General features: G+C 54.0%; 1 protein-coding gene across 1 annotated transcript in view; it reads left to right on the top strand.

The window, feature by feature from the left end:
• The first annotated feature begins 864 nt into the window (after positions 1-864).
• The window catches only part of ETFB (electron transfer flavoprotein subunit beta), a 101,343-nt gene continuing 83,871 nt past the window's right edge, over positions 865-18,336 (top strand). Inside the window, exon 1 of the mRNA XM_077456586.1 lies at positions 865-1,014. Within this exon, the coding sequence (XP_077312712.1) occupies positions 961-1,014 (54 nt within the window). The 5' untranslated portion in view covers positions 865-960. The remainder of the gene's footprint in view (positions 1,015-18,336) is intronic.

Below are 18,336 nucleotides of genomic sequence, written 5' to 3' on the forward strand. Positions count from 1 at the left end.
GTAAGGGGGGTTCTCTGGGAACCCTGATGCAAGGGGAGGCTCTCTGGGGACCCTGATGCAAGGGGGAGGCTCTCTGGGGACCCTGATGCAAGGGGGAGGCTCTCTGGGGACCCTGATGCAAGGGGAGGCTCTCTGGGGACCCTGATGCAAGGGGGGGCTCTCTGGGGACCCTGATGCAAGGGGGGGCTCTCTGGGGACCCTGATGCAAGGGGAGGCTCTTATGCAAGGGTGAGGCTCTATGGGGACCCTGATGTAAGGTGGAGGCTCTCTGGGGACCCTGATGTAAGGTGGAGGCTCTCTGGGGACCCTGATTTAAGGGGAGGCTCTCTGGGGACCCTGATGCAAGAGGTGGGGCTCTCTGTGGACCCTTATTATAGACACACACGTATATTGCTATATACATGTATATGCCCACCCAAGCTTATGACGCTCTTTACTACGCTGTTATGGGCTCTAGCCCCAGATGTTTTGTAGACCTATCAACGTCCCTGACTCCAGTTAAGACAATATTTGCTTATTCTGGAGCTCATCTTTAAACACAATGATAAGAAACCATCAATGCCTTCATTAAAAAAAAAAAAACACGAAAACAAAAAAAAACGTATATTTCTGCTGAGAAGTGCCAGCAGCACCTTTGTACAGAAAGAATGAAGCGACCTGTCATTTATTACACTAGACTGCCCCTGACCTCAAAGGACCTTGCCATTGTTTTGCCCATTTCCATCATGGCTGCCCGGGTCCCCCTATCGCTCCAACCCTCACGTTGAGCCACGCGTATCATCGAGACAGCGATTGGCTATTACGTCGACTGACACGCGGCTGGCTAGCGGAGCTCAGGCTCGTGATTGGTCAGCGGCTGATTGGCTGGGAGAATTGCGGAGAAGCTGATTGGCCGTAAGCCTCGCCGAAGACGCTGATTGGTCGCCGGCCCCAGTCGGTCTCTCCCAGGTGTCAGGAAAGATGGCGCTGAGGGCTCTGGTCGGTGTCAAGCGGGTCATAGACTATGCCGTGAAGGTGAGAGCCGGCTTCGGCCGGGGCCGGTGAGGGGGGAGGGGGGTGGTCGGTGCTGAGGAAATAATTCTTCTTACACTTCCAGAACTCTGTCACCATGGTAATGGCTTCTTTCAGTGCAGAACTCTGACTACTCCGCTGGACTCCCAGTGACCCCCCCCCCCCCCCCACCTTATTCATAATACCTCAGGCTGGCCGAGGAGCTGGGCCAGCACAGGCAGTTACTGGACTCCTGCAGAAAAGTAGAGGGCTATGGCAGGTAAAGAGGAAGCAGCTGGGCCAGCACAGGCAGTATTCAGGCACTCCTGGAAGAGGAGAGGGCTATGACATGCAAGGAGGGAGGAGCTGGGCCAGCACAGGCAGTAATTGGACCCTTCCAATTGAGGAGAGGGCTATGCTGTGTAAGGAGGGAGGAGCTGGGCCAGCACGGACAGCTATGACATGCAAGGATGGAGGAGCTGGACCAGCACAGATCGTAATAGGGAACTTCCAGGAGAGGGCTATAAAATGTAAAGACGGGGGAGCTGGGCCAGCACAGGCAGTTATTGGACCCTCCCAGAGGAGGAGAGGGCTATGACGTGTAAGGAGGGAGGAGCTGGGCCAGCACAGGCAGTAATTGGACCCTTCCAATTGAGAGGGCTATGCTGTGTAAGGAGGGAGGAGCTGGGCCAGCATGGACAGTAATAGGGCACCATCAGAAGAGGAGAGGGCTATGACATGCAAGGATGGAGGAGCTGGGCCAGCACAGACAGTAATGGGGCACTATCGGGAGAGGAGAGGGCTATGACTTGCAATAAGAAGAGCTGGGCCAGCACAGGCAGCAATTGGGCCTTCCAAGAAAAGGAGAGGGCTGTGATGTGTAAGGAGGGAGGAGCTGGGCCAGCACAGACAGTAATAGGGGACGTCTGGCAGAGGAGAGGGCTATAACATGTAAAGACTGAGGAGTGAGCTGGGCCAGCATGGACAGTAATAGGCCTGTCCTCTTCGGATGGTGCCCTATCTCTTGCAATAAGAGGAGCTGGGCCAGCACATGCAGTAATGGGACCTTTCTGGAAGAGGAGAGGGCTGTGATGTGTAAAGGAGGGAGGAGCTGGGCCAGCACAGATAGTAATTGGACCCTTCCAATTGAGGAGAGGGCTATGATGTGTAAGGAGGTAGGAGCTGGGCCAGCACGGACAGCTATGACATGCAAGGATGGAGGAGCTGGACCAGCACAGATAGTAATAGGGAACTTCCAGGAGAGGGCTATAAAATGTAAAGACGGGGGAGCTGGGCCAGCATAGGCAGTTATTGGACCCTCCCAGAGGAGGAGAGGGCTATGATGTGTAAGGAGGGAGGAGCTGGGCCAGCACAGACAGTAATTGGACCCTTCCAATTGAGGAGAGGACTATGCTGTGTAAGGAGGGAGGAGCTGGGCCAGCATGGACAGTAATAGGGCACCATCAGAAGAGGAGAGGGCTATGACATGCAAGGATGGAGGAGCTGGGCCAGCACAGATAGTAATAGGGAACTTCCAGAAGAGGAGAGGGCTATAAAATGTAAAGACAGGGGAGCTGGGCCAGCACAGACAGTAATGGGGAACTATCGGGAGAGGGGAGGGCCATGACTTGCAATAAGAAGAGCTGGGCCAGCACAGGCAGCAATTGGGCCTTCCAAGAAAAGGAGAGTGCTGTGATGTGTAAGGAGGGAGGAGCTGGGCCAGCACAGACAGTAATAGGGGACGTCTGGCAGAGGAGAGGGCTATAACATGTAAAGACTGAGGAGTGAGCTGGGCCAGCATGGACAGTAATAGGGCAACATCCGAAGAGGACAGGCCTATCTCTTGCAATAAGAGGAGCTGGGCCAGCACATGCAGTAATGGGACTTTCCCGGAAGAGGAGAGGGCTGTGATGTGTAAAGGAGGGAGGAGCTGGGCCAGCACAGATAGTAATTGGACACCCTCAAAAAAAGGAGAGGAGGGGGGGGAGCTGTTAGGAAATGGATTCTGCCTGGGGACGTTAAAGGGGAACTCCACTTGAGCGACCTTAAAATATTCTAACTAGTTCCCAATATTGTTACAATATGTTTTAAAATAAATATATATATATAATTTGCTAGTCCACAGAGTCCAGTGCTATTTTCTCCCTTCCCCTACTATGGCGCCACCTAGGGGTACATCTGTGCAACTGCAAAATCCTACAATGCCGTCCTCCCTTCTGGGCCCCATACACTTGCAGAGAACCAGAGAACTGCTGTCTGCGCATGCACAGTTGGTTGCAGATTGTTGTGCATACAGTGCATGGGCCTGCCCCGTCCTCTATACCCCGTGGAGAGTCTGAGCATGTGTGAGGTTTGTGCTTCACACCTCACGTGTGTGTGTGTGTGTGTGTGTGTGTGTGTGTGTGTGTGTGTGTGTGTGTGTGTGTGTGTGTTTTTTTTTTTTTTTTTTTTTTTTTTATTGAACAAGAATGTCAGATGCAGGCAACGCGTTTCGGGGGGAAAGGACTTTCCATTCTTCAGGGGTAAATGTATAGAAACAACAAATAAAATGGATATTGGGAGATGACAGTAGACTATCACCAATTTTTTAGTTTTGCAGTCCCTTTGCTAAGGCCCCCTGTGTTCATGTAGCTCCTCCCACTAACAACGTCTTGTGTCCCCATCTGTGCGCACTCACATAATGGACGTCCAACATCATCTAGCCCAGTAGTGGTCAACATTTTGTTATATGGGGGGCCTTAAGTGTGGTCCTTGACATCACCAAAGGACAAAACTTGTGAAGGTTAAGTGTCAGACAGCAGACACACAACCAGATATAGTCAAAAACTATGGGCATGATACAAGAGGCAGAGAGTGGGGCCAGGGCGAGAGTTGGCCTGAGAGAGAGAGAGAGAGAGAGAGAGAGAGTGTAGGGCCAGGGCACGAGAGGCAGAGAGAGAGAGAGAGAGAGAGAGAGTGTAGGGCCAGGGCACGAGAGGCAGAGAGAGAGAGAGAGAGTGTGGGGCCAGGGCACGAGAGGCGGAGAGAGAGGCAGAGAGAGAGAGAGAGAGTGTAGGGCCAGGGCACGAGAGGCAGAGAGAGAGAGAGAGAGAGAGAGTGTGGGGCCAGGGCACGAGAGGCAGAGAGAGAGAGAGAGAGAGAGAGTGTGGGGCCAGGGCACGAGAGGCGGAGAGAGAGGCAGAGAGAGAGTGTGTGGGGCCAGGGCACGAGAGGCAGAGAGAGAGAGTGTGTGGGGCCAGGGCACGAGAGGCAGAGAGAGAGAGAGTGTGTGGGGCCAGGGCACGAGAGGCAGAGAGAGAGAGTGTGTGGGGCCAGGGCACGAGAGGCAGAGAGAGAGAGAGTGTGTGGGGCCAGGGCACGAGAGGCAGAGAGAGTGTGTGGGGCCAGGGCACGAGAGGCAGAGAGAGTGTGTGGGGCCAGGGCACGAGAGGCAGAGAGAGTGTGTGGGGCCAGGGAGCGAGAGGCGGAGAGAGAGAGTGTGGGGCCAGGGCGAGAGTTGGCCTGAGAGAGAGAGTGTGTGGGGCCAGGGAGCGAGAGTTGGCCTGAGAGAGAGAGAGAGAGAGTGTGGGGCCAGGGAGCGAGAGGCGGAGAGAGAGAGAGAGAGCGTGGGGCCTGGGAGCGAGAGGTGGAGAGAGAGAGAGCGTGGGGCCAGGGAGCGAGAGGCGGAGAGAGAGAGAGCGTGGGGCCAGGGAGCGAGAGGCGGAGAGAGAGAGAGCGTGGGGCCAGGGAGCGAGAGGCGGAGAGAGAGAGAGCGTGGGGCCAGGGAGCGAGAGGCGGAGAGAGAGCGAGCGTGGGGCCAGGGCGCGAGAGGCGGAGAGAGAGCGAGCGTGGGGCCAGGGCGCGAGAGGCGGAGAGAGAGCGAGCGTGGGGCCAGGGCGCGAGAGGCGGAGAGAGAGCGAGCGTGGGGCCAGGGCGCGAGAGGCGGAGAGAGAGCGAGCGTGGGGCCAGGGCGCGAGAGGCGGAGAGAGAGCGAGCGTGGGGCCAGGGCGCAAGAGGCGGAGAGAGAGCAAGCGTGGGGCCAGGGCGCGAGAGGCGGAGAGAGAGCAAGCGTGGGGCCAGGGCGCGAGAGGCGGAGAGAGAGAGATCGTGGGGCCAGGGCGCGAGAGGCGGAGAGAGAGAGATCGTGGGGCCAGGACGCGAGAGAGATCGTGGGGCCAGGGCGCGAGAGAGATCGTGGGGCCAGGGCGCGAGAGAGATCGTGGGGCAGGGTGCGAGAGAGAGAGGGGGGGCAGGGTGCGAGAGAGAGAGGGGGGGCAGGGTACGAGAGAGAGAGAGAGGGGGGGCAGGGTACGAGAGAGAGAGAGGGGGGGCAGGGTACGAGAGAGAGAGAGGGGGGGCAGGGTACGAGAGAGAGAGAGAGGGGGGGCAGGGTGCGAGAGAGAGAGGGGGGGGCAGGGTGCGAGAGAGAGAGAGGGAGGGCAGGGTGCGAGAGAGAGAGAGGGAGGGCAGGGTGCGAGAGAGAGAGAGAGAGAGAGGGGGGGGCAGGGTGCGAGAAAGAGGGGGGGGGGCAGGGTGCGAGAGAGAGAGGGGGGGGGGCAGGGTGCGAGAGAGAGAGAGAGAGAGAGAGAGAGAGAGAGGGGGGGGGCAGGGTGCGAGAGAGAGAGGGGGGGGCAGGGTGCGAGAGAGAGAGAGGGGGGGGGCAGGGTGCGAGAGAGAGGGGGGGCAGGGTGCGAGAGAGAGAGAGAGGGGGGGCAGGGTGCGAGAGAGAGGGGGGGCAGGGTGCGAGAGAGAGAGAGAGGGGGGGCAGGGTGCGAGAGAGAGAGAGAGGGGGGGGCAGGGTGCGAGAGAGAGAGAGGGGGGGCAGGGTGCGAGAGAGAGAGAGGGGGGGCAGGGTGCGAGAGAGAGAGAGGGGGGGCAGGGTGCGAGAGAGAGAGAGGGGGGGGGCAGGGTGCGAGAGAGAGAGGGGGGGGGCAGGGTGCGAGAGAGAGAGAGAGAGAGGGGGCAGGGTGCGAGAGAGAGAGGGGGGGGGGCAGGGTGAGAGAGAGGGGGGGGGGCAGGGTGAGAGAGAGAGGGGGGGGGCAGGGTGCGAGAGAGAGAGGGGGGGGCAGGGTGCGAGAGAGAGAGGGGGGGGCAGGGTGCGAGAGAGAGAGAGGGGGGGGGGCAGGGTGCGAGAGAGAGAGGGGGGGGGGCAGGGTGCGAGAGAGAGAGAGAGGGGGGGGGGCAGGGTGCGAGAGAGAGAGAGGGGGGGGGCAGGGTGCGAGAGAGAGAGAGGGGGGGGGGCAGGGTGCGAGAGAGAGAGAGGGGGGGGCAGGGTGCGAGAGAGAGAGAGAGGGGGGCAGGGTGCGAGAGAGAGAGAGGGGGGGGGCAGGGTGCGACAGAGAGGGGGGGGGCAGGCTGCGACAGAGAGAGGGGGGGGGCAGGGTGCGAGAGAGAGAGAGAGGGGGGCAGGGTGCGACAGAGAGAGAGAGAGAGAGAGAGAGAGGGGGGGGGCAGTGTGCGAGAGAGAGAGGGGGGGGCAGTGTGCGAGAGAGAGAGGGGGGGGCAGTGTGCGAGAGAGAGGGGGGGGGCAGGGTGCGAGAGAGAGAGAGAGGGGGGGGCAGGGTGCAAGAGAGAGAGAGGGGGGGGGCAGGGTGCGAGAGAGAGAGAGAGGGGGGGGGGCAGGGTGCGAGAGAGAGGGGGGGGGGGCAGGGTGCGAGAGAGAGGGGGGGGGGGCAGGGTGCGAGAGAGAGAGGGGGGGGGCAGGGTGCGAGAGAGAGAGGGGGGGGGCAGGGTGCGAGAGAGAGAGGGGGGGCAGGGTGCGAGAGAGAGAGGGGGGGCAGGGTGCGAGAGAGAGAGGGGGGGCAGGGTGCGAGAGAGAGAGAGAGGGGGGGCAGGGTGCGCGAGAGGGGGGGCAGGGTGCGCGAGAGGGGGGGCAGGGTGCGAGAGAGAGAGGGGGGGGCAGGGTGCGAGAGAGAGAGGGGGGGGCAGGGTGCGAGAGAGAGAGAGAGAGAGGGGGGGGGCAGGGTGCGAGAGAGAGAGAGAGAGGGGGGCAAGGTGCGAGAGAGAGAGAGGGGGGGCAGGGTGCGAGAGAGAGGGGGGGCAGGGTGCGAGAGAGAGGGGGGGCAGGGTGCGAGAGAGAGAGGGGGGGGGGGCAGGGTGCGAGAGAGAGAGAGAGAGAGGGGGCAGGGTGCGAGAGAGAGAGGGGGGGGGGCAGGGTGAGAGAGAGAGGGGGGGGGCAGGGTGCGAGGGTGCGAGAGAGGGGGGGGCAGGGTGCGAGAGAGAGAGAGGGGGGGCAGGGTGCGAGAGAGAGAGAGAGGGGGGGGCAGGGTGCGAGAGAGAGAGAGAGAGAGGGGGGGGCAGGGTGCGAGAGAGAGAGGGGGGGGCAGGGTGCGAGAGAGAGGGGGGGGGCAGGGTGCGAGAGAGAGGGGGGGGGCAGGGTGCGAGAGAGAGAGGGGGGGGCAGGGTGCGAGAGAGAGAGGGGGGGGCAGGGTGCGAGAGAGAGAGAGGGGGGGGGCAGGGTGCGAGAGAGAGAGGGGGGGGGGCAGGGTGCGAGAGAGAGAGGGGGGGGGGCAGGGTGCGAGAGAGAGAGAGAGGGGGGGGGGGCAGGGTGCGAGAGAGAGAGAGGGGGGGGGGCAGGGTGCGAGAGAGAGAGAGGGGGGGGGGCAGGGTGCGAGAGAGAGAGAGGGGGGGGCAGGGTGCGAGAGAGAGAGAGGGGGGCAGGGTGCGAGAGAGAGAGAGGGGGGGGGCAGGGTGCGACAGAGAGGGGGGGGGGGCAGGCTGCGACAGAGAGAGGGGGGGGGCAGGGTGCGAGAGAGAGAGAGAGAGAGGGGGGCAGGGTGCGACAGAGAGAGAGAGAGAGAGAGAGAGAGGGGGGGGGGGCAGTGTGCGAGAGAGAGAGGGGGGGGCAGTGTGCGAGAGAGAGAGGGGGGGGCAGTGTGCGAGAGAGAGGGGGGGGCAGGGTGCGAGAGAGAGAGAGAGGGGGGGGCAGGGTGCAAGAGAGAGAGAGGGGGGGGGCAGGGTGCGAGAGAGAGAGAGAGGGGGGGGGCAGGGTGCGAGAGAGAGGGGGGGGGGCAGGGTGCGAGAGAGAGGGGGGGCAGGGTGCGAGAGAGAGAGGGGGGGGGCAGGGTGCGAGAGAGAGAGGGGGGGGCAGGGTGCGAGAGAGAGAGGGGGGGGGCAGGGTGCGAGAGAGAGAGGGGGGGCAGGGTGCGAGAGAGAGAGGGGGGCAGGGTGCGAGAGAGAGAGAGAGGGGGGGCAGGGTGCGCGAGAGGGGGGGCAGGGTGCGCGAGAGGGGGGGCAGGGTGCGAGAGAGAGAGGGGGGGGCAGGGTGCGAGAGAGAGAGGGGGGGGCAGGGTGCGAGAGAGAGAGAGAGAGGGGGGGGGGCAGGGTGCGAGAGAGAGAGAGAGAGGGGGGCAAGGTGCGAGAGAGAGAGAGGGGGGGCAGGGTGCGAGAGAGAGGGGGGGCAGGGTGCGAGAGAGAGGGGGGGCAGGGTGCGAGAGAGAGAGAGAGGGGGGGCAGGGTGCGAGAGAGAGAGAGAGGGGGGGCAGGGTGAGAGAGAGAGAGGGGGGCAGGGTGCGAGAGAGAGAGAGAGGGGGGGGGCAGGGTGTGAGAGAGGGGGGGCAGGGTGAGAGAGAGAGAGGGGGGCAGGGTGCGAGAGAGAGAGAGAGGGGGGGGGCAGGGTGTGAGAGAGGGGGGGGCAGGGTGCGAGAGAGAGAGGGGGGGCAGGGTGCGAGAGAGAGAGAGAGAGAGAGGGGGGGGGGCAGGGTGCGAGAGAGAGGGGGGCAGGGTGCGAGAGAGAGAGAGAGAGAGAGAGAGAGAGAGAGAGAGAGAGAGGGGGGCAGGGTGCGAGAGAGAGAGAGAGGGGGGGCAGGGTGCGAGAGAGAGAGAGAGAGAGAGGGGGGGCAGGGTGCGAGAGAGAGGGGGGGCAGGGTGCGAGAGAGAGGGGGGGCAGGGTGCGAGAGAGAGAGAGGGGGGGCAGGGTGCGAGAGAGAGAGGGGGGGCAGGGTGCGAGAGAGAGAGAGAGGGGGGGCAGGGTGCGAGAGAGAGAGGGGGGGGCAGGGTGCGAGAGAGAGAGGGGGGGCAGGGTGCGAGAGAGAGAGAGAGAGAGAGAGAGGGGGCAGGGTGCGAGAGAGAGAGAGGGGGGGCAGGGTGCGAGAGAGAGAGAGGGGGGGCAGGGTGCGAGAGAGAGAGAGGGGGGGCAGGGTGCGCGAGAGAGAGGGGGGGCAGGGTGCGAGAGAGAGGGGGCGGGGCAGGGTGCGAGAGAGAGGGGGCGGGGCAGGTTGCGAGAGAGAGGGGGCGGGGCAGGGTGCGAGAGAGAGGGGGCGGGGCAGGGTGCGAGAGAGAGGGGGCGGGGCAGGGTGCGAGAGAGAGGGGGCGGGGCAGGGTGCGAGAGAGAGGGGGCGGGGCAGGGTGCGAGAGAGAGGGGGCGGGGCAGGGTGCGAGAGAGAGGGGGGGCAGGGTGCGAGAGAGAGGGGGGGCAGGGTGCGAGAGAGAGGGGGGGCAGGGTGCGAGAGGAGGTGTGAGAGAGGGTGGGGCCAGGGTGCGAGAGAGAGGGGGGGCAGGGTGCGAGAGGAGGTGTGAGAGAGGGTGGGGCCAGGGTGCGAGAGAGAGGGGGGCAGGGTGCGAGAGAGAGGGGGGGCAGGGTGCGAGAGAGAGGGGGGCAGGGTGCGAGAGGAGGTGTGAGAGAGGGTGGGGCCAGGGTGCGAGAGAGAGGGGGGGCAGGGTGCGAGAGAGAGGGGGGGCAGGGTGCGAGAGGAGGTGGGAGAGAGGGTGGGGCCAGGGTGCGAGAGAGAGGGGGCGGGGCAGGGTGCGAGAGAGAGGGGGCGGGGCAGGGTGCGAGAGAGAGGGGGCGGGGCAGGGTGCGAGAGAGAGGGGGCGGGGCAGGGTGCGAGAGAGGGGGCGGGGCAGGGTGCGAGAGAGAGGGGGGCAGGGTGCGAGAGAGAGGGGGGGCAGGGTGCGAGAGAGAGGGGGGGCAGGGTGCGAGAGGAGGTGTGAGAGAGGGTGGGGCCAGGGTGCGAGAGAGAGGGGGGGCAGGGTGCGAGAGGAGGTGTGAGAGAGGGTGGGGCCAGGGTGCGAGAGAGAGGGGGGGCAGGGTGCGAGAGAGAGGGGGGGGCAGGGTGCGAGAGGAGGTGTGAGAGAGGGTGGGGCCAGGGTGCGAGAGAGAGGGGGGGCAGGGTGCGAGAGAGAGGGGGGGCAGGGTGCGAGAGGAGGTGTGAGAGAGGGTGGGGCTAGAGTGCAAATGGCGGCCAAAGAGCTGTGGCCAGAGTATCTCTAACCATTTTAACATTGGCTCAGATTATTTTTATTCAGTATAAAGATGGAGATGAGCTCCTCCCATCAGGACAAAGGAAAGACGCCAATTTGGACGCATTTATGCAGTAAATCTGTAAGCCGTCGCGACTCCCGGGATCTAATGAGGTGACTTGTGCTGTAAATCACTCGTCGCTCCGGCTTATCTGTTTCTCCCTCTTTGATGGCTTCACGGATGAAGTGTCTGTTTGTGATGAAGAATAAGCGTCAGCTCTCAATATCAGAGGATGATTTGTATGTAAATCACTCGGCTAGGACAGATTTCATCACTTTTTGTTTTTTTCCAGTCCCTCAATTTCCAGACCTGTTCCTGGAGGGAACAAAATTGACAGATTTCTTCGGCTTTTGAATGAGAGAAGCTCTACCTTCTGGACAGCTGTAGGAAGTTTTAAGTGCGGCACTTGAACATGAATTTCTTCCTTTATTGGGCTTAATTTCCAAACATATTCCCTCTTGATGCGGCCTGAACACAGCTGTGTTTCGGGGGCTTGGTGGGGTTCCTTTATTTCCTTTTCAAGTAAGAAACCGCTTTAAATTTGGATCAAAGACGCAGCTGGCAACCCAGACGGAACGCACTTGGCTGCCAAGATGGCGGTTAAGGGTGTAGAAGAGCCTCTTGTATGGTATTAGGAATATAGGAGCTCCCGATGCCGACTTGTGCATATTGGGACTCCTGAATAGGGATGGGGGTGACTAAGAGAAAATCTTCTTCTGCCATTCAGACCTCCAAAGCAGCTCTTTAACCTCTTACTTACTGGCCATTTAAACCCCCTTCCTGCCCAGACCAATTTTCAGCTTTCAGCGCTGTCACTCTTTGAATGACAATTGCGCGGTCATGCTACAGTTTACCTAAATTACATTTTTATTGTTTTTTCCACACCAACAGAGCTTTCTTTTGTGGGTATTTAATTGCTGCTGGTTTTTTATTTTTTGCTAAATAAAACAAAAAGACCGAAATTTTTGAAGGAAAAAAAAACTGTTTCATAGTTTGTTATAAAATTTTGAAAACGGGTAATTTTTTCTCCTTCATTGATGTGTGCTGATTAGGTGGCACTGATGGGTGGCACTGATGGGCACTGGTGGGTGACGGGGGTGGCACTGGTAGGTGACACTGATGGGTGAAACTGATGGGCACTGGTAGGTGACACGGGGGGGGGGTACTGATGGGTGGCACTGGTAGGTGACATTGATGGGCAGCACTGATCTGTGGCAGTAATTATCAGACAGTGATGGGCATTGATGGGTGGCACAGTGGGCACTGGTAGGGGGCACAGTGAGTAATGGTAGGTGGCACAGTGGGCACTGGGAGGTGACATTGGTGGGCACAGCCACGGCTTTCTCAGTGAGGGACCAATGTCCCTCTGCTAGAAGCCAGTGATTGGCATTTTTTGCCCTCACGCTAAGTGTGAGGGGGAAAAAAATACCAATTGCCAAGCTTCTGTTTAGATCATGCGATCAGCGGTCATTGGCTGACCGCTGATCACATGGTAAGGGGCCAGGATCGGGCCCTTACTCTGATCTGTGATCAGCCGAGTCTCATAGACTCGGTGATCACAGAGCAAGCTGCACACGACCCATGGGTTCGCACAGACTGCGCTTGCTCGGGTGGACGTTCAGGGACACCCTCCTGGCAATTAAGGAGCGTGCTGCAGCAGCCTTTCAACTATATCGCGGGCGCTAAGTAGTTAAAACATTTTTCTAAAGTCAACAGCTACAAATCTGACAAAGTAGTGCAGGGAACTACTTTTGGAAATTGGTGCGGCATGGTTTGCGATGCTTCTGTTGCTGGCGTTCTATTGATTTGCACCCTCTGTCAAAAAGTGCCTGCGCGTGCGCAGAATGGAAGGGCGCTCCAGCTGATTTTGCGATCAGCTGGCATGACAACACCATAGCGTCATGCGCATATTGTAGGAGGCTTTTTTTTTTTTCAACAGGAGATACCTTTTCACGAGCACAATTAAAATCTATGCAAAGAGTGGAGGGAGACCATAGTTGTCAGATTGAGCTTCGCTGTTGCAGGGAGGGGCAGGGGTGTGTTGCAACCCGCCCTTAGACACAGGCAAAATCCGTCGTTCAACACACCAAACTCGCCCTGCAACACACCAAACTCGCCCTGCAACACACCAAACTCGCCCTGCAACACACCAAACACCAAACTCGCCCTGCAACACACCAAACTCGCCCTGCAACACACACAAAACCAGCCCTTGAGCACACTGTAAACCTGTGCCGCAACAGCGAGGCTCAATCTGACAAATACGGTCTCCCTCTGCTTGTTTGCATAACATTCAATTGTGCCCATCCAATGGTATCTCCCGTCCAAAAAAAAAAAAAGCCTCCTACGACGTGCGCATGCGCTATGGTGACATCACGCCAGATGATTGGTAAATCGGCTGGAGTGCCCTTACGTACTGCACATGCGCGCGGGCACTTTTTTTTTTTTTACGAAGGGCACAAATCGGCACAGCACCGGCAATGGGCTCCAATTTGACCTGTCAAATTGCACCGCTGTGAAGGGGGGCTTAGGACTAGTTCACACTACAAAAACTTCCTCCAATACCATTCCGGATACTTTTCTGCACGCGTGCTTTTGCCGCATTATTTTTTTTTGTTTCTGTGCGTTTTTTATTGCTCCAGATGCTTTTTGTTTTTTATTTTGTTTTCCTGTGATGTGTTTATTTTTTATTTATTTTTTCTCTAATTAACCCCCAGTTCTTTAAAAAAAAAGGCATTTTTGATGCTTGTAGGTGCATTATTTATTATTATTATAATATATATGTGTGTGTGTGTGTGTGTGTATATATGGTATGTATGCATGTATGTGTGTATGTCAGGGCTGTACACATGCTGTGACCACTTTGCATTTTGCTACTGGACACAAAAAGAAATGCTGTGTCCCATTGACTTCAATGCAAAATCGTATCACATTGATTTCAAAGCAGAAACTCCCCTCCATTAACTGCAATGTAGAATTGTGTCCCACTGTGCAAAATTGCATCCCATTGACTGCAATGCAAAAATGCCCCTATTGACCTTAATGTGAAATCCCATTTGACCTCAGTGCAAAATCATGTCCCATTGACTGCAATGCAGAAGCTCCCCCCATTGACTGACTGCTATGTAGAATTGTGTCCCATTTGACCTCGGTGTAAAATCGCATTCCCATTGACTGCAATGCAAAAATGCCCCCTATTGACCTCCGGTGTGAAATTGTGTCCCATTTGACCTCGGTGTGAAATTGTGTCCCATTTGACCTCGGTGTGAAATTGTGTCCCATTTGACCTCGGTGTGAAATTGTGTCCCATTTGACCTCGGTGTGAAATCGTGTCCCATTGACTGCAATGCAAAAACGCCAATCACATTATTTCAAGTTAAAGGGAACTTTTTTTTTTTTTATTTTTTTTTATACACCAATGGTCCTTTTTTTGTTTTTCTGCCAAGTGCATCCTGAATTTTCCATTTCGATGCACCACTAGGTCTATCATCTGAAGTTCAGCTCTAAGTTGATCACTTTCACCTTTTTCAAACTGTAATGTGATTTAAGAATTCCTTTAGTATTTTGTAATCTGTATGCCGTCTCCTCGTCTCTGTGTTGGTGGCGCCATCTGCTGTGCACTCCCCCCCCCCACAGGCGTCTTATGCAACCATATACTATATACAGTGAGCTACTGCACGGCACCGTGGCAGCAACTGTTTTACAAACAACAAATGTGTATTATAAAGCAGAATAGTCATGTTAGACCGTCATTTTCATCTATTGCCAATCAACTGCAGCATGAAAATGCATTCCTCAGCACTGAGTTGTGTAACATCGGAGACATGTCCTTCTGTTTTCTGGCCAGCAGGGGGAGCTGTGGTTGCTTAAAAAAATAAAATAAAATAAAATGATATTCCCTATCTCTGCTCATTGCACAAATGAGATTTGACTTACATATTCCTTATCTGGTTGTGCAGTTATCAGGGGAGATTGTGCGAGGTATGATAGTAAAGGTGTTCTCCTTTTTCCTGTCTAAATGGTCCAGTGCGGCATGGCTCTGCAGTGGCAGGGTGGTGGGGGATGGTGGAGGGGGGGGGGGGGGGATAGGCTTACTGCCTGGCATCTGTTCAACACACAACTAGCGTGTCCTTCAGATGCACTTCAATGTCCAGACTGAATGAATGCTTAACCTCCGCTGGAGGTAGGAGGCAGAGAAGCGTGGCCCCCCGCTCCTCTAATCACATTGCAGCCTTTCCGGGAGGAAAGATTCCACTTTCACTCTTTCTGTGCCGCTTTCATCCCACTACAGTAAAAGCATATTGGCTCGGATTTTTGTGTGTTTTTTTTTTTTTGTTTGTTTTTGTTATTCTCTATTTTACAGCATTGCACCGCTTTAATCACTTCAGTCCTGCAAGATTTGGCTGCTGAATGACCGGGCCATTTTTAGCGAATCGGCACTGAGTCGCTTTAACTGTCAATTGTGCGGTCGTGCGACGTTGTACCCAAACAAAATTGACATCCTTTTTTTTTCCCACAAATAGAGCTTTCTTTTGGGGGTCTTTGATCACCTCCTGCGGTTTTTATTTTTTGCGCTATAAACAAATATTTTGGGGGAAAAAAAAAAAACATTTTTCAGTTTAGGCCAATATGTATTCTTCTACATATTTTTGGTAAAAAAAAAAAAAAAAAAAAAAAAAAAAATCAGTCAGCACTTGATTGGTTTGCGCAAAAGTATAGCATCTGCAAAATAGGGGATATGTTTATAGCATTTTTATTATTATTTAAAAAAAGTGTGTGTGTGTATTTGTGTTTGTATGTATGTGTGTATGTGTGTGTGTGATATATATATATATATATATATATATATAATATAATTAGGTTTTTTTGGTGCCGATACCGAAAATGCACTAGGCTAAAAACCGATACCAAAATATTTTTGTACAGGAGATCAATGCAGCCTCACCAGTGCCCGTCAGATGCAGCCAGCCAGTGTCCCCCATTGCAGCTAGCCTGTGAAGGGGAAGAGAGGAGAGCCGCCTCCGTCGCCTGTTTGATCACAGCGCCAGAAACATCACAGCTTTCATTTCAATAGCTGTGTGTTCCCGGCCGTGCACCGTCACATACAGCCCCTCCCCCTTGTCCGGGCACTTTGATAGACAGATCATCCGTCCAATCCTGCGGGTGATCTGTCTATCAAAGTGCCCGGGGGGAGGGGCTGTATGTGACGGCGCACGGCCGGGGAACACACAGCTGTTGAAATGAAAGCTGCGATGTTCCCGGCGCTGTGATCAAACAGGCGGCGGAGGCGGCTCTCCTGCATTTATAGCATGATCTAGCTTTTCATGATGGGTGGCACCCAGGCCACGCCCCATTTCCGGCTTTATTATCGGCCGTTTTTCTCTTTTGGCAAATTGACGAAAAGGGCATTTTCGCCTGCAATTTCGGATATATATATAGATAGATATATATATATATAGATAGATATATATATATATATATATATATCTATATATATATATATATATATATATATATCTCCGAAACAACTAATCGATTATGAAAATAGTAATCGATTAATCGGCCACTAACATAATGGGGTTAAAAAAAACTAAAATTAGCCCTTTATAGTACAAAAAGAGCAAATCGCTACTGTAAATATTACTTTCACTGTCCCATAGTAAAAAATGAACCCGTTAGCCCTTGTACACACGGTCAGACATTTCGACATAAAATGTCCGATCGGACCATGTTGTCGGATAATCCGGCAGTGTGTGGGCTCTATCGGACTGTTTCCATCGGAATATCCGACGGATAAAGTTTTAGAGCTGTGCTATAAAACTTTCCGACAACATGATCCGATCGGACTTTGTCCGATTGTGTGTAGAGAATTCCGATCAAAGTGCCACGCATGCTCAGATCAAATTCCTTGACCAAAGCTATTGGCTACTAGTATGAACGTAGTCCCATCGTAACGAAATAACGCCATCACGTTACGTACGATCGGATTTTCCGACCGTGTGTATACAACACAAGTTTCGGACAAAATCCGACGGATTTTGTTGTCTGAATGTCCGACCATGTGTACAAGGGCTTACAGTTGCGATTATTTGCTCTCTTTGTACTAATTTTTGTTTTTTTTAACCCCATTATGTTACAAAACATCTCAGGTCTGGGTTACACCTCTGTGTTTTTTGGTGCTTTTTGCAGAAACACAGTTCATTTACATGGTTTCCTATGGGACGTGTTCACATCCATGATTTTTTCAGCTGCTGCGTATTTGGAAAAGACAAGGACTTTTTTTTTTTTAACGCAAGATGGTGCTATTTTGTTTTTTTTGGTTCAATAGACTTCAATGGAGAAGCTGCAGAAAAGTATGTAATAACACAATTTGTTTTTTAATCTGCCCAACAACAAATTGGCCAAAATAATATGTAAAAATGCAAATCGCAGCAAAATTACTTTTTTTTTTTTTTATTAAATGTTAGTAATCGATTATGAAAATAATCGTTAGTTGCAGCCCTAATATATATATATATATATATATATATATATATATATATATATATATATATATATATATATATATATATATATATATATATATATAATTATACACCCTGTGAAAATTCCACCACCATATAGTCCCCACTGTAATGTACATCTCCCCAACTGTAATATTGGCAGGGTATGGAGGGATGGCAGTGACTGCACTTGTCACAGAGCAGCGCTGTGGGCACTACAGATCCAACCCACAGAGCTGCTGCCATCCGATCTCTCCCCTCCACTGTACACAGAGTGGAGAGAGGAACCGGAGTCATGACATTTGATGGAGCGATCACATTGTAAATGGGTGCACCAAGATGGCCGCCGCTCTGGAGCTAGGCCAAAGCTCTGCACGTGGGCTGTGCAAGCACGCCGGAGCTCATCTTTATTGACGATTAATCGTGCAGCTCTAATCACTAGTTCCAACTCCTATCAGGTGTTTATTTTTTATTTTTTGCCATCTGTGTCCCATAGTGGAGAATTTTCTCTACTTTGTGTCCCACAGCCAAAACAAGACGTGAGAGGAAATTCCTCCAAAGTGAGGGTGTCCCCATTGGAAGATTTCACTTCTATTCCTGTTCTGGTGGCAACCCAAAATATTGGGATTTTCTTTTTACTTTTGATTATCATAAGCGGGCCAAAGAGTGGCTGAATGTCCCTAACTGGGACACAGACGGCAATAAAAACCTGACAGAGGTTCTAATCTCTCCCCACTCAATGCAAAGCCTTTTTTTTTTTTGTTTTGGATAAAGTTAACTGTATATCTGCAGTGTTTGATTTTAAGTATAAGAGGCTGCAATACAGGAGTGCCCAGGCAAAAGCGCTTACCAGGATGTGCGCTGAATTTTTGGGAGGCATTCCAGACAAAGGCTGGGCTATCTTTCTTTTCTTTTCTCTTTCTTTCCTTTTCCTTTTCTTCTCTTTCCTTTTCTTCTTTCTTTCCTTTTCTTCTTTCTTTCCTTTTCTTCTTTCTTTCCTTTTCTTCTTTCTTTCCTTTTCTTCTTTCTTTCCTTTTCTTCTTTCTTTCCTTTTCTTCTTTCTTTCCTTTTCTTCTTTCTTTCCTTTTCTTCTTTCTTTCCTTTTCTTCTTTCTTTCCTTTTCTTCTTTCTTTCCTTTTCTTCTTTCTTTCCTTTTCTTCTTTCTTTTCTTCTTTCTTTTCTTTCTTTCTTCTTGGTCACAATTAACATTTCTAAATGTTCTCTATATCACATGGAAAATCTTCAGTTTTCAAACTGAACTCCAGAGGCTTGATAGGATCAGCAGCTCAGAGATGCAAAAAAATAATTAAAATGGTCTTTTAGGAAAAATAAACAGGAATTAGTTGATATGAAATGGTTTAGTAAAGTAAATGTCATCAAGTTTTTGGGTTTAGATGTATTTTAAAGGCGCATCATCGCCAAAATGAAAAAATGAGCTTCAAGATGAGGAAATGCAGCGTGTATATCGAAGGTGCTCCATACCTGAGTTGCTGGAAAAGGGGGCTCTGGTGCCCCCCCCCCCCCCCATCCTCTTTTTTTCTTCCTTTTTTTTTTTTTTTTTTTTTTTTTTTTTTTTTTTTTTTTTCCTTCTCAAAAGCAAGAAAAAACAAAATATATATATTT

This window comes from Lithobates pipiens, unplaced genomic scaffold (genome assembly GCF_037356315.1).
Source record: "Lithobates pipiens isolate NorthernLeopardFrog02 unplaced genomic scaffold, aLitPip1_a1.2 Scaffold_27, whole genome shotgun sequence".
Classification (NCBI taxonomy): Eukaryota; Metazoa; Chordata; class Amphibia; order Anura; family Ranidae; genus Lithobates; species Lithobates pipiens.